We start from the raw sequence: 25,546 nt of genomic DNA, 5'->3' as shown, positions 1-25,546 counted from the left end.
GCATTTGTTGAAATACCCCACAAAGGGGAGGGAGAACCTGTCAAGACCATATACAGAGGTTAGGCATGTCTCTCCCACCCCACTGAGGATGGGACTACCCACCCATCTCTAAAAATTTAACCCAGAATTGTTTCTGTCTAAAGAAAATACAGGGACAAAAAGTGGAGCAGAGACAGAAGGAAAGGCCATCCAGAGACTGCCCAAGCTGGGGATCCATCCCACATGCAGATACCAAACCCAGACACTATGGAGCCTGATACCACTGTCTCCTGAGAGGCTGTGCCAGAGCCTGACAAATACAGATGCGGAGGCTCTCAGTCAACCATTGACTGAGTACAGGGACCTCAATGGAGGAGTTAGGAGAAGGACTGAAGGAGCTGAAGGGCCTTACCTGGCATCAATGGGAGGGAGGCCCTTGGTCCTGTGAAGGATCGATGCCCAAGTGTAGAGGAATGCTAGGGTGGTGAGATGTGAGTGGGTAGATGAGGGAGGGCACCCTCATAGAAGCAGGATAAGGGGGGATGAGATAGGAGGTTTACAGTGGGGAAACTGGGAAAGGAGATAACATTTGAAATGTAAATAAATAAAATATCCAATTAAAAAAGAAAATAAAGTATTTTGAATAAGTATTTCTGAGAAAACTGGATGTCCACATGCAAAAGAATGAAGTTAAGCCTATGTCTCTCACTGTGCACTAAACCTAAGTCAAAGACGTAAATGTAAAATCTGAAACTGCTAGCACACAGGTAGCCTACATGATATAGGTGCAAGAAAGGACTTTCTGAATAGACTCAGTTCACCCAACAATTCAGTCCAACAATTGGCAAATGAGACTTAATAAAACTACAAGATAGATAGGTATATAGATATATAGATATACACACACACACAATCAGTCATGTGAAAAGGCAATCTGTGGATATGAGAGAATCTTTTACAGACTACACATCTGACAGGAATGATTAATATCAAGAATATGTAAAGAACTCAAAAGAAGAGAAAAGCAAACAATAAAAAGGAAAAAAGCATCAAACATCCCATTCAATAACTGTACCTGAGATCCAAACAGAGTTCTCAAATGAAGGGGGAAAGGGACAACAAAGACCTCAAAAATGTCCACTGTCCCTAGCAACGAGGAAAATTTAAATCAAAACAACTTTTAGATCCCATTTAACCTCGTCAGAATGGCAGAGATAATCAAAAGAACCAATAACAAATGCTGTGCAGAGGATGGGAGGTGTGGAACACTCACTCATTCATCATTGGTGTGATTACAAATTGGAGTGTCCACTATGGAAATCAGTGTAGAGAATTCTCAAAACCTTAAAGAAAAAAGAAATCTACCATATGACCCAGCCATACCCCTGCTTGTCACATGCCCAATGGATTTGACATTCTATTCCACAGATACCTGCTCAGCTGTGTCCTTATTCACAATAACTGGAAAATAGAAATGAAGTAAATGTTCTTCAATTGATGAGTGGATAATGAAAATCCAGTACATAGGCACTGTGGAAGGCTCTCTAGCTGTTAAAAAAATAATAGTGAAACTTTCAGGTAAATGGATGGAACTAGAAAAGATCACATTGAGTGAGCTAATTGGATCCAGAAAGAAAAAGGTCACATGAGATCTCTCTCATCGATCCAAATCTTCAGGTGACAGTCCAGACTCTGGAGTGACTGCATAAAACAAAAGTGGAACGGGACCATGGCAGGGCTAGGCCAAGGCAGCAGAGAGGGGAATATTAAGGTGTTAGTGATCTGAAGGTGGAATAGGTATTTGGTTACATCATGGAGGAAGAGGGAACAGGCATGGTTTCTTTCAGGTGAATCCACACCCACTCCTCCGTGACCCATCTCCTCCAGGCAGGCCCTAATTGCTAGCAGCCCATTCAATTATGAATTCAGTGGTGGATTATTTTCATGGGGAGATCGGGTCCTTCGTAATCTGATCATCCCTGAAGAGCCCACCTCCAAAGCCAGCTACCTTGTGAGACAAGCCCTCAAACACAGCAACCTTTGAGAAACAGTTCAGACCCAAACTTAGACATAAGGTTACAAGGTCTCTCCAAAGGACAAATCCTTCAAACTTCTGGCCAATAAACCTAAAACTCTGCAAATGGAGAGCAGATTGGCTCTGTCACCTGCATCTCCTGCAGAAAGTATTGCTTCAAGAGCAGAGGCACAAGCCTGCAGGAATGTCAGCCCCACCCCCACCCCCCCATCATCCAACTCTGAAAGCACCCACAGCACAAGAGTTTAAGCACATAGTTTAGGTTTTCTGAGACATTTGCTCCCTGTCCCAGCTTGAAGCTTTAGTGCCTGTTGCGTGTGAACAGTCAGTCATAGGCATAACCGAAAAGAGTAATTAATTGTGGCTATGTTCCATAACATTTTATTTGTGGACATTAAAATTTGAATTTCATCTAATTTTACACAACACCATTGTTATCCTTTCTTTGGCATTTTCTAACACTTAAAAAATGTAAAAGCCATTCTTAGCTTGCAGACATCGCATATGCAGGAAGTGTCTGAATTTTGACCAGTGGCTAATTCCTGACTCCTGATTTAATATGGTGCAGAAATAACTGCTCTTCCATGCCTATTGGTTTCCTAATTGCTCTTCAGATCTTCCAGAGAAGAGCAGCAGGCCCATCCCTAATAGAACTATAGACGTTGCAAATAACACTGAAAAGGCCTGGAAAATAGTGCCATCCGTCATCTGTCACAGCTTCTCATGGGACCTCTGCACACTACCCATTCACTCCTCTGGAGAGGGGAAATCACACCTGTACGATTAATGTCACTGCAAAGTCCCCAGTATGAAATCAGAGTTCATATGTTTTCCTTAGAATACGCATAGAAATTCCAGAGAAGCCCAAGAAGCATTCTGCAGCTGGGCAGTAACAGATGCTGGCAGTATGACTGATGAGTACAGTGCCTATAAAGATATTAGAAATTCAGCAATCCTTATCAAAATTACAAATACGTGCTTTGATTGAGTGAACCCACTTATAGCAAATTCTCTCTCCTTTTCTATGTCTGTCTGTCTGTGCCTGTCTGTCTCTGTCCACCATCTCTTCCTCTGTTTCTCTCTGCCTGTCTGTGTCTTTCTGCCTCTTTGGCTATCTCTCAGTCTGTCTCTCAGTCTATCTCCCAGTCTACCATCTGTCCCTCAGTCCGGCTATTTCTCAGTCTGTCTGTCTCCCAGCCTCTCTCAGGCTGCTTGCATCTGCCTGACTGCCTGTCTGTCTGTCTACCTATGTCTGTCTCTCTGTCAGTTTCTGTCTCTCTCTCTAATGTGTGTGTGTGTAATTTATATGTGAAACAAGGGCATATACATCTATCAACATGGCATGGACATTCTGTGATAACATGTAAGATGAAAACCCTCAGTAGCAATGGGTAAGCACATAAGTTCTGGGGCATTGACACTGTGGAATGTTACACAACTGTACATGTGAAGTTCCATGTATGTACACACACAGCTGGTTCTCGTGGTTTGTAGCGTTATGGTCTACAGAGTCATTGCAGACGCTGAATTAGCAAACACTGGACCATCGCTCCCCCAGGGAGACTCATTCCCCACAAGCTCGGCTTACGTTCCTATGCACTGATCAATATGTAATTTGTTTTATACATGTTTCTGTTTAGAGGCACATTATTTAGTATACATTATGAGCTTACACAAGACAAGTGTTTTCTCCCTAAGGCATATCTTAACAGACAGTATTTCAAGTCTGTGCTCAGAGGCCATTTTTAAACAGGAAAAACAAAAAGGCAACCCCAAATGCACAAAAGATCCTTATTTATGGTATAGGTTGATATTAAAAGGACATCACCTTATTTGCTCCCACTTAGAAACACAAACTGCAGATGATTTAAAGGGTTCTCAAGGTTCCAGGACAAGACCAAGATTAATAGGCACCATTGCTTTGGGTCAGACTCAGGTAAAACCTTCTGATGATGGAAACAAGTATAGGAGAGGAGGTTTCTCACTTCATAGACCAAGAAGCAAAGGCAAGTGAGAGATGGGGGAATGGTCATCAGGAGACGACCAACTTTCTCCAGAGATGCCTCACTTCCTGATACTTCCTTCACTGATGGGGCTAGAACCCAACATCAAATCAATTTAAAATTTTGACCTGGCAATCAAGCCTTTAGAACATGGCCTTTGGAGATCATTTTAGAACTACGCTGTAACAGTAGACAAGCCTGCAAGAGGGGAATAAAGGTCTACAGCACGCGTGCACACACATACACACCCCTTTACTCCATATGGAATCACCTATAGAAGATATAACATCAGATCAAAACGTCAAAGGCAAAGCAGTGTGGCCCACATCCTGTGAAGTGCGTGAGACAAAAGGAAGATCTTTGTGAAGAGTTGCGTAACAGGGGTATGATGGCGACCAGATCTTTGAGACAGTCTCCCAGCAATTCTCTTTATGAATGTATGTTTTCAAGTGAATTGACATTGAGTTTTAAAAATTCTCTGTGATGTCTTATTTTTCAGTTTGGGTAAATAGTAAAAAATGTATGCTCCTTAAAATATGTATACTTGGTGAGAAGATAAAAGGTGGAATGAGAAAACCTCTAAAAATTGGTGGTAGAGAAAAACAGGGGTTGATAATAAACAGGATCTCTCAGCATTTGAGAGTTGTATGGTGTGGGTATGCAAACAGGTCAGCCATTAAAACTGCTTGTCACAAAACTTGATGGCCATGTCCACATAAGGGTAGACAGAGAGAACTGACCCCAAAGAGTTATACTCTAAACCTCCACACACATGCAACCAATGCATACGCCCATGCACAGGCATCATGCTTATGCATGAACATAAGAACATATATACTAACAATAAATGCATAAAGATATTTCTCAAAACAGAGTTGTATGGTGAGAATAGGTCCTAATACAAGTTATAATAAAATAAGAAAGAAAAGCACAGCAGAACTTGGTGACATACCCCTATAAACCCAGCCTTTAGGAGGCTGAGACAGGAGGATCACAAGTTTGAAGGCAGCCTGAGATACACAGATGATATATACATGAGACCACAGTGGAGGCAGGATGGAGGGCACATAGACAGTCAATGCTACCAGCAAAAATGTTCATATTGGTTAGAGAACACTAAAAAAAAAAAAAAAAAAATTGATACTACCTACTCACAGGTCTAAAACAGAGACTCATTAATGCTTTGTAAAAGACCCTTTGAAGAATTTCAAAAGAAATATCAGAAACTCCAGTGAAATCATTGTAATTCTATGGAGTTAGCTGTTTGGAGTCTTATCTGATAAACAGTCAACAGTCAAGGTTGCCATCTATAGACTGTCTGTATCCCTTCAGATCCCATGTATTGAATCCATTCTTGTGATCCCCAATATGATGACATTTGGCAAGATGATTTGTGAAGGAATTAGGTCATAAGGGTGGATCCCACATGAAAGAGATTAGTGTCCTTATTTGAAGAAACACCAAGCCATTTATTCTCTTCACCCTACCCCTTCCCCTCTGACCCCAGCCATGTGAGGCTCTACCCCTTACTGGAAACCAAACTGACTATAAGAAATCAATTTCCTTTGCTTAAGCCCTCAGGTGGTGTGATTTTTTTTTCTCTATTGGTTGAAGCCAACTGAGGAAGGTCATCGATGAGCTTTGGTCATGCTGTGCCATCTGACAACGTTGGAATGGTCACCTGAGCCCTGTGCTCACGGGAGACAATGAGCCCATCTTCCCACCATGTCCAGGGAAGGGCTCAATGTAAAAGTATGCTTTCTTTCACATAGCATGTGGATGAGGACCAAGGATGGCTGCCTTACTCACCCAGGTTGAGGCCAGACACAGACCTCCAGGCTCTAGTTCTCCATCTCATAAATAATTAGCAGAATTATTTATTCTCACAATAAAACTATCAGAACAAAGTGCCCATTCATCTTCAGGTGGTTAAACTGTCGACCTCTTCTCCTTTTTCCAGGGCCCTGAACTGTGTCCTACCTGGAAGCTAAACAAACACTGAGACCTCGTAGGGGCAGGAGGTGCGGAACCCCTCATCCAATACCACTACCAATGAGCCTTGACTATGAAAACCCACGATTCCGAGACACTCCCCATCAAGGCACCTACTTTCCACACATCCAGTACTTTCTAGCCTTGTGGTGCTTCAGCCTGCAAAAAAAGGAAGCCCCTCCCTTCACTCTGAGGTTGTATGACCAATTGCAGTAAACTATCATGGTTTGCACATGCTTTGCCCACTCCTGAATACATGCCTCACCCTACTGACCAACCCACTCTCCAACATCACCCAACTTTCCAGCCCAGTTCTCCCAGATCCTTATGAGAATCCGGTGGGGGTGGAAGCGTGCTCAAGTGTGGCTTGGGTATCTTAGCTGGAATGGAACAGAACCTGCACTGGAAGAAATCAGACAAAATAAAACACAAATGCCTATTAAGCCAAACTTCCACTGATAAAGCCTACGTGCTTATTGCTTTGAGCAAAGCTAGCTTGATTTATAGCCACAAGTTCTTTACCCACCCACACTTCATCTCCCTCGCATACTGAGCATGCATGATGCACAGAATTCCTATAGAAGATTTTCCCAACATGGGAGCCAGGTCAACTGGGGATGTGACTTTCTAACCAGCAAAAAGTGTGAATAAAACAATGGCAGTGATTTCCAAAAGGTAGGGGATGTAGGAGCTGACAGTATAGCTCAGTGGGAAAACATACATTCATTTACGATGTGCAAGACTCCGGGGTCTGTTTTCTTCAGCAAAAAGGACTATAATAGTTTGCCTTCACTTCATTATAAACCTTTCACCCTGTTCCCCAAAACTTGTTTGTTCAGAAATTAATAACAACAAAAAGCTGAGGGAAGAGGAGGTGAAACAGAGCGAAGAGTGGAAAGGGAAGGGCTATAGAACAGGATGGGGGCTTATCATTTTTATTTTGTTGTAATAAATAGAGACGCTTCAGACATACTTCAGTGTGTCATAAGTGTATGGACGAGAGCCAGTCTATCATGGCCACAGGCAGGCAACATTAACTATTCATAAGGTAACCTATTTCAAACAAGTTTTAAAGTAATCCTTGCTATATAGATTTCATTCTTTTCTTTGGACATAAAAGAAATATCCTGCAGTGCCTTAGTAGCATATCTAGCTATGTACAAATGTGTTTCATGAGAACATCTTCACATATGTATGTGTATGACGTGTGTATTACATGTATTAGATGTATGTAATGTTGCCCCCTTACTCCCCACCTACCCATCCCTGATAATTCTCATCTTCTTCCCAACTACTCTGTCTTTCCCTTTATCTTAGAAAAGAAAAAAAACATTTTATGGCAAGTTTTTGGAGGGTCTTTCTAAATAGATGTTGAATAAAAGTAAGTGTGGAATAGAGACATGGTCTAGCCGCTAGGACCACTGGCTGCTCTTCTAGGGAACTCAGTTTTGATTTCCAGTACCCACATTGGTGCCTCACTACCACCTATAAATGCAGGCCCAGGCAATTCAATGCCCTTTGCTGGTCTCTGTGGGCAACAGACAAGCACACAGTATATAGACATACATGTAAACAAAATAACCATACATATAAAATTAACCAACTGATAAATGATTTTAGCTCAGTATGAAGTCTTTGCCCCATTAGGCACCTACAAGACTTCACTTGCCTCTGGGGTTTTGCACAAGGGCCTACCTTGAGTGAGCTCCCTCCTTAGACCAGCCTTACCCAGTCTTCGAGGGAAGCAACAACTTCTCTGATCACCTGCTTCATTAACATTGGGATGACACAAATGTGCATTTATTTATTGGCTTCTTTATCTATTCCTTTTCTATCCAGGTATGCAACAACCACCCTCCCCATTTCCTTCTTCATGTGTCCTTTGCAAGGTCCCCTCATATGTGCACAGAGCAGAAGCTCCATGGAAATGGGCTGATTGAGTACTGTGGGAGGCAGCGGAGATCAGGAAGTAATCCAAGAGAAAAGAAGAAAAGTCTCCTCCCTGCCGTTAACACTTCCATACCCTTTATAGTTCATCATGCTTTTATGTGAGCCCTGTCACACTTCTGAAAGATGGGCAAGGGCAATAATTATAGCCCCAGTTATAATCATAGTGATTAAGGTTTAACAGTTCAAAACAATGTCATAAAACTAATAGGTAGCAGAGCTGGGACAGAACCGGGTCGTCTAACTATGAGGTCTGAGAGTCCAAATATTCTCGGTGGGTATGAAATTGCACCTGTCTGAAATTTTTACTATGAACCCAACTCATACCACTTAGGAAAACAGTGCAGGTACAGTGTGTGTCAGGGCTATAGGTGAAATATTGCTACCTGTGTCTACTAGTTCAGACATTCATATTCATTCTTTATTAATCTGTGTATCATCTATCTATTGTCAATTCTATCATATCTACCGATATCTATATATTATCTATTTCTATTATATATTTCTACCTATCATCTACATCTATCACTAGTATCCATCTATCTACCTCTCTATCCATCTACCCACCTCTCTATCCATCCTACCCATCTATCCATCTCTCTATCTATCCATCTATCACCTATCTATCCATCTATCTATCCACCTATCTATCCATGTATCCACCTATCCATCCATCCATCCATCCATCCATCCATCTATTCATCCATCCATCTATCCATCTATCTATCCCTCTATCCATTCATCCATCCATCCATGCATCCAGCTATCTATCCATGTTTCCACCCATTTACCTATCTATCTACCTACCTATCCATATATCTATCCACCTACCTATCTCCCTCCAGAATCTCTAGCTCAAGCTGTCTTCAAACTCCCTATGTAACCAAGGATGAGCCTGATCCTCCTGCCTCCATCTCCCAAGTACTGTGACCACAGGCACAAGTCACCACATTCAGTTCCTAACATTGCCTTTTGTTTCTGACACTGGATTTGATGAATAATCTCACCTCCACATTCATGATCCTGGGACATGAGATATTACTATATGGGGTCTATACAGAAAAATTAGGTCCCATCTCCAAGATCCTTCTAGAAGATGAAAGTTACAGAGAAACAACCAGGCTATAATCCAAGAGTTTCAACAGCCACCACAGATTAGAGAGAGGCAAATAGCAGGCTTTCATCTAGTCTCTGGAGGGAGGAGTCCTGGAACCCTGGTCTGAAATTGATTGCTGCCCAGAGTGCTATACATGCTAGAAATGCCTTTGGCTTCTGTCCCATCTCCATAACGGCTATGGCTCACACTGATCCTGAACTCACACTGGTATACTCTTTCAAGAATCAGCTAGGTGCCATCCTGTTCAGAAAACCTGAAACTATCAAGGACAATTGGGAACACCTTCCCCCCGCCCGGGCATGTCTATAGAAGCAGAAACACCCTGTGTGACGCCACACGGATTACCAACAGAACCTTCCCACTCTGTTGGAGTGTGTGAGCATCTAGCACCTTCCAGCACTTGGGGATGTGTGTAAGCTGTCTCATGGCACAGCATGGGAGAGCTAGGGAACAGAATCAGAAAAAAGCACTTCCTTTGGTTTGGTTTGGTTTGGTTTGGTTTGGTTTGGTTTGGTTTTCTCAGACATGTCTCTGCCACGCACCACTATATGACGAGTCAAGTCATTTCATTTCTTTGAGAGAAGATACTGTGTCTCTCTGACTTACACAAAGGCTGAGGAGGATGACCTCTATGTTAACACCCACTTAGAACATGCTGGGGACAATATGGGATGTGCTTGATATTGTACTTGTCCCTCAGTAACAGTGTTCTGGATCAGGACTCAGCATTAATGCCAAAGGTCAGAGGCAGCCTTGAGACATATTGGAAAGAGAAATGAAAAACCTAAGGTAGCAACGTCAGGCCTGTCCGGTTGTGACACGTCATGGCATATGCATCATGGCACACATATTTCCATCCTTATTTTTCACATCAATAATAAGAAAAGTATACATGAGACTGGCACTCCACCTTCAACCCCCACCTAGATTCCAAGCCATGCTGAATCTTTCATACCTCAAAGAAAATGTATCCAGGCATCCTTATCACATGAACCAAGCACAAGCTTCACAGAGAATTATATAACAACACATAGAAATGCGCTGTTTACTTACTAGTGATTGGCAGCTTTGATGGGCAGCCACTTGTGCCTTTCAATAATCAAAGGCAACAAAGTCTGAAACCCAATTTCCCTTAAAGTTCCATTTCCTAAATAGATGCCTCCAAAGCATGTGGTTCATGGAGGAGAAGATAAAATGAGAAGGCCACAGTCACTTTGGGTTAGAACATCTCTCAAGCCAATTGGACTCTACCATATAAAGAATTGCTGAAAATGTCTTTAAGGGAATCAGCTATAATGATTTATTTCATTGTTGATGTTGCCCTTGGGCCTCCGTGGGAAATCTCCTGCTCTAAAGTTTCAAAAGGAGAAGAAGTAAGAGCTTCAGTTGCAAAATCATATCGTGCATATATGAAGGGGATTTTAGGAAGCCGGAAACGCTAAAACAGGAGACATAAGTGTATAGAGGGCTTTAAGACACAAGCTGTTCTCTTCTATCCTAATGTAGGCTGGCACGTGTCCTTTAAGGGCTGAGAGTACGGCAGGAGGGCATGCACAAGGAGCCTGGGGAAATGGAGGAAAGGGTTTTCTCTGCTCTCAGAAGCCATCCCCTGTCCTAGCGTTTAGGGGCAGATGTGGAGGTGCATCTCAGCCCAGGACTCTGGAATCTGGGAGGGTAGAAGGAGCACATGAGTGACATCCCACAAGAAGCTGTGAGTTGACTGCTGCTCTTCTCCTCATTTTGTAGCCCTATGGACATGAGCAGAAAGTCGAGAAGGGCAAAATTTAGTTATATGCAGCTTCATGTACCACAGAGTCAGCCACCATCACATAGGTTTAAGGATGACTCAAAGGCAAGAAGAGAAGGACGCTTTCTCTTAGGAAACACAGAAGCCTTCGGGCGTGTTCTGATTTTAGGTCACTGTGGGCAAACCCTGGAAGAAGGTCAGTTAAAGGCAAAGCACCCCACACTACTGTTAAGTGTGCATGTCTGCCATGCTCTGCTTGGTCCTAAACTAGCAGCAAGGGTAAAGATCAGGGATGCTGTTGCTGAGCAAAAGCAGTCCACTCGGGTGCCTCTTCTTATGGAGTTAACGAGTGGCTTCTTGGACCATTTTCAGAATGAGCATACGCCACCCTCTAAGTATGATTTATAGCAGATTGTTCTCCTTGGCTGGAAAAAAAAATATAGATTGGGAGTCAGGCATCTCCTTTTATGGATGGGTTGTTTATCATTGCCTATTCCTTCTCTCAGTTTGTTAGTGTGAGTCTGTCCAAGGCAAAGTTCCTCCAGATGCTTACAGCAGAGCCCTGGATGCAAGCTGAAGCCTATCTGAACTATACCCAGCATATCAGAGCATCTAGTGGAAATGGCCTATGTACCCGTGAAATCCATTACACATGGTGTAACGAAATCACATACTATCTCTGCTCCTAAAGTGGGATGAGCATGTTGCTTCTCTGTTTTTGATTTACTTTCCTACTGTGATTAGTGAATTATGGGAAATGGTGGGATAAATGTTAAGCGATTGATAGGTAAAACTTTCAAAAAACCCAGGGCGTTTGAAGGAAGGTTTTCAAACAGGTCTGAAATATAGAAGCCTTGAAAATGGGCCTTGTTCTAAAATCCAAATATCTCTCCTCATATGAGCTGGGTCCAAGGTTATTTATTGGCCCAGAACAGAGCCTAAGGCAGGCAAATGGTGGAACTGCTCAAAGAGGCAAAGGCTGTCTCCTCCAAGTCCACAAAACCAGCTTGAGGCCCCATTTGCCGCTCATTGTCTAGACATTAGAGGTTGAGAAGCCCACGTGTAAGGGAAACATCCATGATTATATATAAGTAGTAAATAAAAAAGTGTCCAAAGAGCTCTCTATCCAGTCGACCTGAAGTTCAGCACCTCCTGACCTTTAGAATAAAGAACTAATAACTCTCAAGTAAGGATACAGGCGCTACTTCTAGGCTATCTCCAAAACAGAAAAACAAAAACAAAACAAAGCAGTTCTAGTTTACCTGTTCATCAGAAGGAGGCATGATTTCCAGGTAGGTATAAGATTCTGAGGTCCCACAAAGGCTAAGTAAGCCTAATTCATCTATAGCTTAGCATGGATTTTTGATAAGCACACAGCTAAGACATCTCTCCCTCCCTCTTGCCTTCCTCCACCACCTAATAAACTCCACTCCTATCTTAATCCCCAGAAAATGCTAGCCCTTCAGGAACAAGCTTCCCTGGCTGAGACTTTTTGGTGGGATTTCCCTACCTTTTGCCTCTGGGGTTCTTTTCAAACACTGTCAATAAACGTACTGTGACCAAAGCTATTTCTTTTACATCATTTACCCCTCAGTGCTCGCCGACGTTCTTGCCAGCAAGTCTGTCTTATTTACTTGGTTCTTCCTCAGGCAACGCCACCAGCGAGCCTTGTGTTTATCATTTCATGAAACAGTCACAAAAACCAGAGAGGGAAGTATAATTATTAATGTTTCACAGAGGCAGCACAAGATCAATTCCTGTGCCAGATGCTGAGGAGCTGACAGAGGCCCAGGCCTCAGCAGTTTGCAAACTTTCCAGGCCATTTGGTTTTTCCCCTGAAACAAGTTCAGGATGCTGTCTCACCCCATCAGTGACCAGTGTCTAGGTCAGTCTACCTGCGATCAGATCCTGTTACAATGCTAAGTGGAGTATGTGACATTAGTGTGAGGGGACAATCTAAGAGCTCTCTGGTACAGGCACACACAGTTTCTTCATCCTTTATTTTCTTCCCAGAAAATTCCCCAAGTCCATGGTCTTCAAATATGTCTTCATTGATCACTTATTAAAAATGGAGACCAACACCTACAAACTGATGCTACATAGTACCAGGACTATTCTACAACCCCTTGGAACCCAAAGTTTAATGTGCTTAATTTAAGTTCAGTGTTAGCATGCGGGATTTCCCTGTCTAGAGGATGAGAGGATGCCCCTCACACAGCAGCCCCTGCCAAGAGAAAAGCCCGGCAGGAAGGAACCCCAGTGCTCTGACATTTTACCTCGAAGCAACTTCCCACCTGTCATGGTCTTCTCAAGTAAATGCACCCTCAGGCAGAGGGGGTCACTGATCAAATCGCCCGAGTATGTTTCTTTGCAGACGCTATGTGTGGTCCTCATTATAAATTAACAAGATGGCATTCTGTTCTACACAGCAGAGAAATCAAATATGTAAAGAACAAAGCATTTGGTATTTCTGTCAGTTTTGCCCTTTAGGTTTTGTTCTTCCCACGCTTTGTCTTTGGTGGCCCTTGTCTCCTGTCACCCACACTGCCTCTGTCCCAGCAACTCTGCGCCTTCTTTTCTCTGAAGAGCTCCAGCAAAACATCACCAGAAGCCAGGATATTAGCAGGTTCCCATAGAAAGGAAAAGGCCATCCGTCAAACAGGACCCTCTCCCCATCAGAACATGACCCTACTCAAGGAATATCCTCTCTACTCATCTGGACACAGTTCCAACTGGTACACATGAAAAATTCATAGCAAACCACCCATGCCATTGGATGGTACCAAATACTTACATTTTCTGCTCGGAGCCTCTTGGCAGGACACCCACCATCCCTGGGGTGAAGCATGTAATACAGCCGGACTTTGCTGGCATGTTTTCGACTCTGGGGAGGAAAAAAACACAAGGAGATGCCATAAAAAGAACAGCCGACTTGTAAGGAGTACATAGAAATGCAGACAATGACCACAAAGGCACATTATTTTTGGTAGAAAATACTTTCTTGTGCTCCTGCAAATTCCGTGGAAGTCAGCTTCAGGTGGATTAATCATGGTAAGTTCAGCAAGCCGGTACCATTTCAGGATAAATAAAAGCAATGACCAAGAGTTACAAATCAGCTCATTTTATGCCGTGCATTTAGTTGTCCTCAAAAGTAAGACAGATAAGCAACCTAAATTACGTAAGGATCAACTGTAATGGAAGGAGTACCGGGATGTTCTATCTCACTTCTCTCCTGTGCTCAGACTTGGGGCATAAAGAGTCCTAGGGTATCTGGCTTTACAAAACCTGGAAACTTGTCAAAGCCCAAGTGTCCTACAAGCAAATAGCCTCAGGTGGATGGGAATGGTCTATGAGACCTTGACCTATCCAAGGCCTACAATGAAAAATGAATTGCACCTTAGTTCAATTTCCCCTAGTCCTGTGATCATATCACACACATGCGCTTGCACAGACACACACATACACACACACCCGGGGCTGATCTCTACCACTTGAAAGAATATTGGAATTCTAATTTTTATGTTCTCCCCAAAACAGGAAAGAAGAGCATACAGTCAGCAAGTGTTCCTAAAGTTGAGAGCAAACCCTGGCTCTCCCACCCGCTTGCTGCATGATATCAGGCTAGTCATCAGCTGGAATGGACTCTGAGTCTACATGAGTTAGGTGTTCTGCTCACACCAAATGAGCACAATGCTATCGTGGCTGTTAGGAGACCTGCGTGAGATGATTTCCCACAGAACGCTGTGATCTCCACAGTCCTGCTTCCCTCCCCATTGACAGCACCAGCTCCTAACCCACCACACTCTCATTCCAACTCCCTTTCCCTTCCCGTTGGCATGGAGATCACCTCCTTCTGGGGCCCTCTGTCTTCTCCACTCCATCTTCATCCACAGTCAAGCGCAAGCCAGCCTAGCGGATGATGGCTCACTTTTATGGATTAGCCAAGAAGGCAGAGCGATTTTCGGGGAAAAGCCGACGAGTTGTGTTTTGTTTACAGCGTGCACTATAAATCCTTCCTGCCAGCCTTCCTCATTCATCACTTCTTAATTCCATTATCCTGCCCGGAACAAGCAGAGCACACTTCCAAACAGTCCCTGGACACTTTCAAGGCCTTCAAGTGGGTTTGTGAGCATGAGGAATTTTACAAATGTTTAAGTACCTCGGTGTGGCTGGAAAACACACTGTGGTCATCACCATGTTCCAGAGTACATCCGAATTAACGTTGTCTGGAGTGTTTTCTTGACTGGAAATTTGATAGGACAGCGAACTAGAGGCCTATGATGACATCCCAGATGACCCAAGAACATCACCCAAGTTCTATAATATGTTTGAGAATGACATGGTACAAACTCATACTGTGTGTATAAAATATTGATTACTAAAATCTACATACTTTTTTTTTAACCATGAAGGGGGTAAAGATAAGGGATGGTGGTATTACTCAAAGTACAGCCTCAGGCAGAAGAATAAAAAAGAAACACTTAAATCTTCAGAACACAGAGCTTGAGTAGGTGGAAGCCACATATGGTGCCTGGCAAACAGACTGGGAGTAATTGTTCATGTTCACACAGACCCACAGACCGAAGCAGGTGTCCAATTCCCCAGCTCCAGTATCACCAGCACACCCAGGGTGATGAGGAAGTTTGAACTCTCCCAGGGGCCTGCCTCTAACCCCCTTTCTCCCTTTCCCTGAAGTGTGTTGTTTCTCTTGAGAAGACTCTTGGTCAAAGGCAAAGTTCACCAAGTTACTTAATTGTAGTTTAACAAAACTAATTGACAACAACAAAAAGAAAAGAGAAGAAAAGAGGGGACGGGAGGGGAGGGGAGGGGAGGGGAGGGGAGAGGAGAGGAGAGGAGAGGAGAGGAGAGGAGAGGAGAGGAGAGGAGAGAAGAGAAAAGAAAAACAAACAAATGGAGAATAAATGACAATCCTTTCTCTGAATCCATTAGTGAGGAAAGAGATTGGGATTTGAGGCTTCTTAGCAATTTCTAGGACTGGACACCAGATAGTCCCCTTCAGGTTCTGAGGTCCTATTTACCCAGAGCAGGCACAGCTATTCCTGGGGCTATGACCAAAGCCTTGCACCACCATGGAAACCATGATGGCCTCCGGGTAGAAGTGAAGATACCTTAGTTTCTCCTTCATAAGTGCCCACTCACCCTTTTCTTGAACCCATCCCACCACTGTCTCCAACTGCCAGAGTCATATCCCACACCTCTAGCCACAGCTGAACCTCAAGAAAAGTGGCAGCCAGCCCTCTCAGTAATATTGACCATGGGAAAGGATACCAATGCTTTGTTCTTAAGCCTTCAGCATACTGTGACATCTCCATGAATCCTGGCTGTCACCACATCCCCATCCAAAGACTCTGGAGCACCTAGCTGGGTGCCTCCGACTGACTCCTCTACCCCACTACCTTCCAGAAAGCCCTTGAAGTTTGGCACTGTAATGTCACTCCACTTATTCCAGCAAGTGAACTTCCCACAGAAAGTTAAAATTAAATTGCAACAAAGATGTTCACTTTAGCATTACCTACTTTCAAAAAAAATGGGACAGAAAGGCTTGGTCAACAATAGCAGTCTTGTTAAAGCAGGAGTGGAATGGCCTTATGCAGAAGGGAGAAACCAGAAGCTCATTTCCCATGTAAGAAATATAGAATAAAAACTACCAAGCACAAAGCTAAACTTTGCGATTGCCACAAGTGCTACCAGAAAGTGATGAATAGGAAAAATATCTGTTAGATAAAATGGAGTATGGGTTATTATTATTATTATTACTATTATCTCTTTAACAAACCTGCCTGTAATACCATGTGAGCATGGCAGTGGCTCACATCATGGTACTCTGCTTTAAGTTCACTTTTTATCTGAATGATTACATCTGGTGAAAGCCACCATTGCTCTGAAGTGCTCACACTGTGCACTGTATAATTGACCCTCACCAACACTGAAAATTCAAATGTATTTTTTTTCATTGGGATACTTGATATTAGATGAGCCTTCTCAACCCACTCACGCTTTAAACTTTCTTTTGGTAAGAACAATGCAATTGGGATATCCACTGTGTGGTAAATTTTCAGATTCCATATATGGACAAGACACTGAGGAGAGGGATCAGTGTGTCCACATCAGCAGAACTGGACCCTCTGTTACAAACAGACACAATGACGACAAGAAATTCTTACACATTGTCAAGATTTCTCATTACCGACAAAGTGCAGTGCCTTTCAAAGGTGTAAAAGTGACAGAGTCGCTACCAAGTGGAGTTAGCTTCCAGGGGAAAACAATACTTCAGGGTTTAGTTGGTGATGTTTCAGGAGAGAGAAAGAACACTCACTTGAAGAAAGAAAAAAATGAACAGGAAATAACAGGGTCTCTCCTGCCTTTATATTTGTATTTGAAGCAAAACCTTTTACATTCTTTTATTTACTTACTTATTTATTTATTCAATCTACATCCCTATCTCAGGGCCCATCCCTCTTCTCCTCCCAGTCCTATTCTTGCAATCTCTCGCCCCCATCACCCCTTCCCTTCTCTGAGAAGAAAGGGAAGCCCCTTTGAGTGCCACCCTACCCTGTGACATCTAGTCACCATAGGCCTAAACACATGCTCTCCCACTGAAACCCAATTAGATAATCCATTTATGGGAAAGTGGAGCCAACAACAGGTAACAGAGTTAGAGACAGCCTCCCCTCCAATTGTTAGGGGACCCATTGGAAGACCAAGCTACATATCTGCTCCAAACATGTAGGGGACCTAGGTTCAACCCTTGAATGCTCTTTGCTCTGTGGTTCAGTTTCTGTGAGGCCCCATGGGCTCAGATTAGTTGACTCTGTAGGTCTTATGGTATCCTTGACCCATCCGGCTTGCTCAATTCTATCCCCCACTCTTCCACAAGACTCAGGGAACACAGCCTGGTGTTTGGAGTGGGTCTCAAGTCACTGGTAAAACCTTCAACCCAAACTTGTTCTACTTACAAGATGTGCAGGGATAAAAGATTGAGGGAATGGCCAGCCAATGGCTGGCCCAACTTCAAAACACATCCTATGTAAGACAGCCAATCCATGACACTATTGATGATACTCTGTTATGCTTGCAGACAGGAGCCTAGCATAACTGTCTCCCGAGAGGCTTCATCCAAAAGACTTGACTTTCACTGAAAGCATACGCATTCAAGCTTCCCCAATGGTCTAGGGAAATCACCAACTCTTCAACTTTTAATAAAGCCTTTGCCCTGCCCTGGGCATTCTGTTGAGTCAGACCCATCTGAAGATTAGTTTCTTTAGCTGAAACAATCTCTTGACACACAGAGAAGCTATATAAAGCAGAAACGCGCTGGGGGAACAAAGAGTAATGCAAAGCCCTATTTCAGATTGCTGGGCAGAAGCAAGGAGATCATGGGAACTGAAATTGACCTGTTCTTCACCCAAATAATCATTTTTCACAATTGCACATTCTTCCTTTTAAAAGCCTAACTCAAGCTCACTACCAATGAAGGTACTAGCTTCTCCTCTTATAAGATGTGGCGGTCACAAAGCACGTTTGTATTTGCATAATTCCTCAAGCAGCCTTCAAAGAATTCCCACATTCATCGTCTCATTTCATCCTCAGATCTCAGTTTTGAGGCTGGCAGGAGAGGTGCGATCTTAAATAATCATCATGATCCATTCTTGATTTACAAGATAAGTCTTTCACCATCTTGTTCCGACATAGCCATCTAACTAAACCTCCTCCAGAAACCACCCGAACAGAGCCAAGAACAGCAAGGAAACAGAGCCTAGAATGGACTGATAATTATAGAACTGTGATTCTCACAGGCCGCCATCTCTGAGATATTTTGAGACAACAAACATCAAGAGTCTAACTCACTGGGGTTTAGAGAATTGTTGTCCAGTGGGAGACAGGGATTCCCTCCAAAACATGAAAGGAATGCTGTCCCGGTAGGACCCTGTCTTAGTTAGGGGTTTTACTACTGTGAACAGACACCTTGACCCAGGCCACTCTTATAAGGACAATATTTAATTGGGGCTGGCTTACAGGTTCAGAGGTTCAGTCCATTATCATCAAGGCCGGAGTATGGCAGCATCTAGGAATGCATGGTACAAGAGGAGCTGAGTGTTTCACCTCTGGTTCTGAAGGCAGTTAAGACTGGCTTCCAGGTAGCTAGGAAAGGGTCTCAAAGCCCATGCCCATAATGAGACAATTCCTCTATCAAGGCTACACCTCCTAATAGTGCCACTCCTTGGCCCAAGCATATTCAAACCACCACAGATCCCACTTCCGGACTCATGACTTCTGGGACCTGCATGTGTCAAAGTCAAAGGCAGGAAAACCACAAGAGTTAAAAACTGCTAAGAGAATAGTCACCTCCTAGATATCTGTATCTTCTGCTCTTACCATATAAGTAAGCTGGGTCCAGAACCTTCCTACACTGAGTAAGTGTGCATGTTGGGTCAGAGAAGCAGGAAGAGAAAAGCCTGAAGGAAGGCTTTGCTGTCTCAGAAAAGGCCAGAGATGCCTAGACCCGCCTTGCAGGTCCCCATCACGGGCTCTGAGCTACTGACAGGGTTTACAGGTACTCCTAGAACTGAAACTGGACTGGAAGATCCCGAACGAATCCCAGTAGCCTAGCTGATGCACACACAGAAGCATGTAGTAGACCTTTATGGCCTCTGGCATGCCAGGGGTGAGTGGCACACAGTAAACTACCATATGATGTGAAGGAAAGTTCCTGTGCTGTTGGGGATGGAACCCAGGGCTTTGCTTGTGCCAAGCAGTCAATTGCCTGAGCCCCACCCACAGTCCAAGGACGGCTTTTAGCAGATCATCAGAGGAGAGGTCAAACAATTATTTTCCAAATATGTACAAGGACAAATAGAAATAAGTCATAAATGATGTACACGCTGTGTCAGTTAATGAAAGAGAGAAAAACATAAACCAAGGGTATAACCTGAGAAATGAAACCAGACACCTGATTGAGATGATACTGTCTGAGTTAATAAGGGAAGGAAATTAAAAATGCCATCACATAACTTGAAGGTCTTTCACAGCATTCAAGAGTAGAAAACATACCACAGATCTTTGCAGAAGTTAAGAGAAACAAAATGTGTGTTAAAGAAAAATAGGTTCAAGAAGCAAATGGGGACTTAGGTGTGACATTGGGCTTATAATTCCAGTACGCTGAGGTAGAACCAGAAATCAGGACAAGGCAGGCTGGAATGAAGTAAGACCCACAGAGGTTGGGGCGGGGGGGACGGCTGGTGGGCATTGAAATAGAATCTACATTCACAAAACCAGATCTCATATATTATGGCTGCATTGATACAAGATGTAAACAGATGAAGTGAAATTGAAGGCCCTCAAATGTAATGAAACCAGCTGGACGTGGTCAACCTTGAGTCGGAAAATTTTTAATCAGCCAAGCAAAAGAAGCAAGAGCGGTAAACACGAAGTGATGTAGTGAGGGAAATGCCCCAGAGAAGCACTGCTCAAAGCAAGAGCCTCAGTCAAGGGTTCTACTGCTGCAGTAAACACAATGACCCAAACAGCCTGGGGAGGAAAAGGTTATCTCATGTCACAACTTGTAGTTCATCATCTAAAGAAGTCAGGGCAGAAACTTCAGGGAAGAACTGGGAGGCTGGTGCAGAGGCTATCATGGAGGAAGGCAGCTTCTTGCTTGCCCTCCATGGCTTGCTCAGCCTGCTTAACCTATAACACCCAGGAGCACATGACCAAGGATGGCACTACCAGTAATGACCTGGACCCTTCCACATCAATCAACCAAGAAAATATCCTACATGCTTTCTCAAAGACCAATCTGGTGGGGGATAACATTTTCAATTTTTCTCTTCCAAAATGAGTCTAGCTTGTGTTACGAATGGACAGAAAACCAGCCAGCACACAGCAGTATTTGCCACGGGCCTTTGACGGAATATATTGCATCACTAATTCATACAGAAAAGGCAATATTAGACTAGACAAAAGATATAAATAAAATTTTAGAAACGCGAATAACCAAAGGCACTTAAGAAATTAATCCAAATGCAACCTGACAATTTTTAAATTAAAAAAAAAAAGGTTTATTTTTTTTTCTTCCATCAAAGTGGTGCTGATTCCTCAATTACACACAATCCATTTTGACAGTAAAACTAACATCGATATTCAGCACAGACATAGGCAAGTCCATAGCACCTTGCTGGGGAGATTGGACAATAAGCATCAATAAGGTAAAGCTTAATGCAGTTAACTGTCTTACTTCTATGAATTTACTTCAAGAATCAATTAAAGACCCATACAGAATCTGATTTATGAAGGCGACGATCAAAGACTGAGTCAAATGCCCTCAAAACAAAGGTAAATATTATATGACAAAAGTAAGCATTGTATGGCAGATGACTACAGTCATTAACAAACGGAACACTAGCCAACAATATAGACAGAGTAATAATAAGAAAATGGCAGTTTTAAACAAGATCATGAAGGATATCACGTTCATAAACAAAAAATACTAGAATATATGTATACATGTTCAAATCCGTGATATAAGTCTAGGAAAAATGTATTGAGGGATTTAGATTGTCTAATTCAGCAACTTTCAGCCTTCCTGATGCTCCAAACTTTTTAATACTGTTCCTCGTGTGTGGCAATCCCTCGCCATCAAAGCTACTTCATAGCTTTTTTTTTTTTTTTTTTTGAGACAGGGTTTCTCTGTGTAGCTCTGGCTGTCCTGGAACTCACTCTGTAGACCAGGCTGGCCTCAAACTCAGAAATCCGCCTGCCTCTGCCTTCCGAGTGCTGGGATTAAAGGTGTGCGCCACCACACCCAGCTCATAGCTGTATTTTAATATTGTTGTAAATTGTTGCATAAATATCTGATATGTGGGGTATCTGATATGAAACCCCCAAAGGAGTCATGACCCACAGGTTGAAAACTGCTGGTCTAATTGCAAGTGATTTGAACTTTCTTATGTCCTTGATTTTTCTAAATTTTTTTAGACAAAAATCATTCCATAGTTAAGGAGGGAAAACCCATAGTTTTCTCAGTGGTGACTTAGCACCCAGATAGTCTTGACTGAGTCTCATCCATCTGAATGGAAGCAGAAAGTATCAGCCCTCCATTGCTGTTTCCAAACCCACATGTTGCACTGTGAGTCGGAGAGCAACACCCAGGACTTTTAGCAGCGTGTGCCCTGATGGGAGACTGTGCTCGAAGCCTAAGCTCTGAAGAAAATAGACTCTGCCATGAAGCATGAAGAAGGGAGAGAGCCATACAGGGTATACACATACAAGATGCACATACAAGATAGAGTTACTATGACCTCTGTCTCTGTTATCAACACTCTTGTAGGTCCGCCCCTTCACCCACTCTCCCCTTCTCCCCTCTCCCTCTCTCTCCACAGGCTAGTCATATCCCTTAGCAGAACTGAAAACAGTCTCACTGGCACCTTGATGACAGACTTCTGGCTTCCAAGCTGCAAGGAAGTGTATCTCCCAAGTCCTCCAGTCTGTTTTGTCTTGCTCCCCCAGGCCAGCTGAGCGATGCATATGCCATCTATCTAAACTACGTGTTCTCTCAGACTCCTTTTGTATGCAGAAATTGATCCATCCTTTAAAACGTGGTCTCAGAATTCCTAGAATTAGGTTAGTTTGGTTTTGTTAATTTTTTTTTTCTGAAAAATCACCATTTAAACCATTTGATATAAGAAATGTTTGTCCTTCATGAGTCATGTATTAGCATGTGTTCTATCAGGGCATATGCATTTGGATTGGAGAAGACGGAGGATAGAGGGGTATTCTGTACCATAATTGTATAAACATATTTGTACAGAATCCAAACTGCTGTCTGCAAGCGCAAGCGACTACATCAGCGCATTACAATTTTAAATCAAAGTCTTGCAATTTAAAAAAATTAAATCACCACCAAGACATGGAGAAAGGATTTTTTCCCCCTGTGGAGTGTCTGGAGATAAATGGATTTCCATGATGTCTGTTTATTCTGAGCAGTCAGAAGAGAAGTAGAACAGGCCCATCTAGGCCTGCCTTTCTTTTGCTGAGGGGGGGGGGTGTCATGAAAATGATACTCTCTGCTAAGCCCCTTACAGAGCAGTTAATGCTAGAGAGGATCAATGATTAAAGGAAAAGAGGCCAGGGCCATTTGAAGAAACAAAGCCCCCCAGATCCTCTGAAATCTGAAAGCTCTAAAGCTCAGTCTAACACCAGCCAGACCTGCACTGTGGCCTTCCAGGGACTCTTGGTTTCCTTGAGAACGTTCATAGCTGGATTACAGGGAAACCTTAACAATGCATAAAAATACCACCTCCCACATAAACCCTTCTATAGCCATAAGCAGAAGACACATTTGAGTGAGGTCCAGTCTATGGAAATTACCCCATAATTAAGAGTATTTGCCCTGTACAGCGGTGAGCCACAGCTATTCCAATAACCAAAAAGAGGTCTGCAGAATGAGTGGGCTCACATGTGCTGCTCAACCTGTCTGATGGCCTCTTCCCTGTCCGATGGCCTCTTCATTCCATAGAACATTTTCACATTAAAGTCTCCTTTTACCCTGTAATTTCAAGCTATGATGCACTGTGTAAGTACTCCCAAACTGAATTCTGTTCTTACTAGATCTTTAGTTCCTCTTTATGTTAGTAGACCTGATACATTTCCATAATGCACTTTTAAATATTCTTCACAGAGCAGTTTTCTATAAATGCCTTCTAACTGTTTAAGTAAGCAGGTGGATCAGATGACAGGATAAAACTTAGGTGGACTCCACTTTAAACAATATATATGGATAAAACACAATAGCTCCTTGTCAGGGAAATGATTCATCCTTCAGAAAATTATATTTTAAAAGACACATTACTTGCCTACACTTGAAATGTAACTACATTTAATTTTTTTTTACAGGGAGAAGGAGAAATACCTGTCTCTGGGGATGAGCGCCCAAACTGTCTATCTAATGCCAAGTGTTCAGCCCTGAAATCATATCCATATAAATAAAACTAAATGGATTCAGCAGGATTATGCTTTTATATCTTTAGGCACTAAATATATAAACCAAAAAAAAAAAAAAAAAAAAACAAAACTGGAAAAGACGAAGCCATGATTTTGAGAAAGGAATATGGGAGGAGTCAGAGGAAGGAAAGGGGAAGATGAATGTAATTGTTTTTAAATTAAAACAATAAAAAATTATGTTTGTGTTATTATTAAAATAACTTATACAAGTAGATAACATTGGTAATCCACAAAGAGGGGCTGGCAACTTTTCTGAGGAGAGCTTCCCAGTGTATAAGAACAAGAAAAAAAGTAGTAGCCCGTCTCTTTCCCTTGGTGCTCACTACCACACCTCTACATACAGACAGAGTTGAGCTAGTTTTATACACAAAAAACACTGTGTCACTAAAGTATGTCAGGGTTGGGGGCCTGCCCACCAAGCACTAAGTTCTAGGGTCCAGCTCTGATACCAAGAAAAAAAAATAGGTTTCATGGTACTGTTTAACTTAATGATGGGGAAACAGGACTTCCCCACTTTGAATCTCATACTGCTGAGTCCCCAAACAGAGTTAAGCATTCAGAAGCATCTTTTCTTTTTTCTGGAAACACTTGTTTTGGTTAACACTGCTTTTCAGACCCTCAGAGAGAACCTGCGTACGTACGCTTCCAGCTGCAGCTCTGTAGCTGACAGCCCATGTGCCACCTGCTTTGTAAATGATCTGTTTGCCTACTCCAGTCCCAGCTTTCAGTCTGTTTGCAGGTTGCTTTGAATTATCACACGATTCAAGAAAAAAATGGAGAATTTCTGAAATAATTCCTTTTCTCTAGACAGGTGGTTCGGTAAACCATCGTTTTATTTAAGCCATACTCTCAGGATGTGTCTAGAACCTCTACGTCCCTTGAGCAACAAACGCGTTCTCTTAAGGGTTGAATTGGACACTGGTTCCTGGATCCTACTTCAGCACCAGCCTTTACAGGGGAGACTGAGCCTTTACAGGGGAGGCGGAGCCTTTACGGGGGAGGCGGAGCCTTTACGGGGGAGGCAGTGCCTTTACGGGGGAGGCGGAGCCTTTACGAAGGAGGAAGAGCCATCCTTTCTTTCCCATCCTCTGTCTAAAGTGTCCCTGGGACACCAGCAGCTGCCTCATAGAGTCTTTAAAAGGCTTTCGTACCAAATCATGAAAAGGATGGCAATGGAGGACTTGGAATTCTATTTTTCCTATGAGCTACTGAATGGCACCTAGGAATGAGGATTCTGACAAACCACAGCATGACTCCACTCCTTTTCTGACCTGTCTGTCCCCCTCTCCCTGGTCCCACTCGCCCATGCCCACACAGGGAAATAGAGGTAGACGGATCTTGGGATCGCTGCCCAGCTAGTCCAACCAAGATGGTGAGCAACACGTTCAGAGAAAGAACCTGTCTCAAAAATAAAAAGAGTAGATGAAGGAAAACACCTGATGCCAACCTCTGGCATCCACATGTGCACACATGGGTGCACATACCCACCCACGTGTGCATATGACACAAATAAAAACTTAAGCACAAGCCTCTTCCGGTCAGAAAAGCACCTGAGCAGCTGGGGCGCAGGGTCTGCTGACACTCGCCAACTGCCCACAACACCCGCCACAGGATCTTAAGACTTCTGGTGAGGGGAGCACAGCTTCTGCTCCAATCCAATTGCGCGGGACCTGAGACTGCATTAGTTAGGGAAGCAGAAACAAGCC

The 25,546-nt window shown here is 43.1% G+C and overlaps 1 protein-coding gene across 2 annotated transcripts in view; it reads right to left on the bottom strand.

The window, feature by feature from the left end:
* Zmat4 (zinc finger matrin-type 4) overlaps positions 1 to 25,546 on the bottom strand; it is a 379,134-nt gene that overhangs the window by 238,360 nt on the left and 115,228 nt on the right. For both annotated transcript variants that reach the window (XM_021170888.2, XM_029480293.1), the window contains exon 3: positions 13,615 to 13,704. In XM_021170888.2, the coding sequence (XP_021026547.1) occupies positions 13,615 to 13,704 (90 nt within the window). The remainder of the gene's footprint in view (positions 1 to 13,614; positions 13,705 to 25,546) is intronic.

Source organism: Mus caroli, chromosome 8, assembly GCF_900094665.2.
Source record: "Mus caroli chromosome 8, CAROLI_EIJ_v1.1, whole genome shotgun sequence".
Classification (NCBI taxonomy): Eukaryota; Metazoa; Chordata; class Mammalia; order Rodentia; family Muridae; genus Mus; species Mus caroli.
The sequence above is the reverse complement of the archived record's forward strand: the minus strand, read 5'-3'. Positions and strand labels throughout refer to the sequence as shown.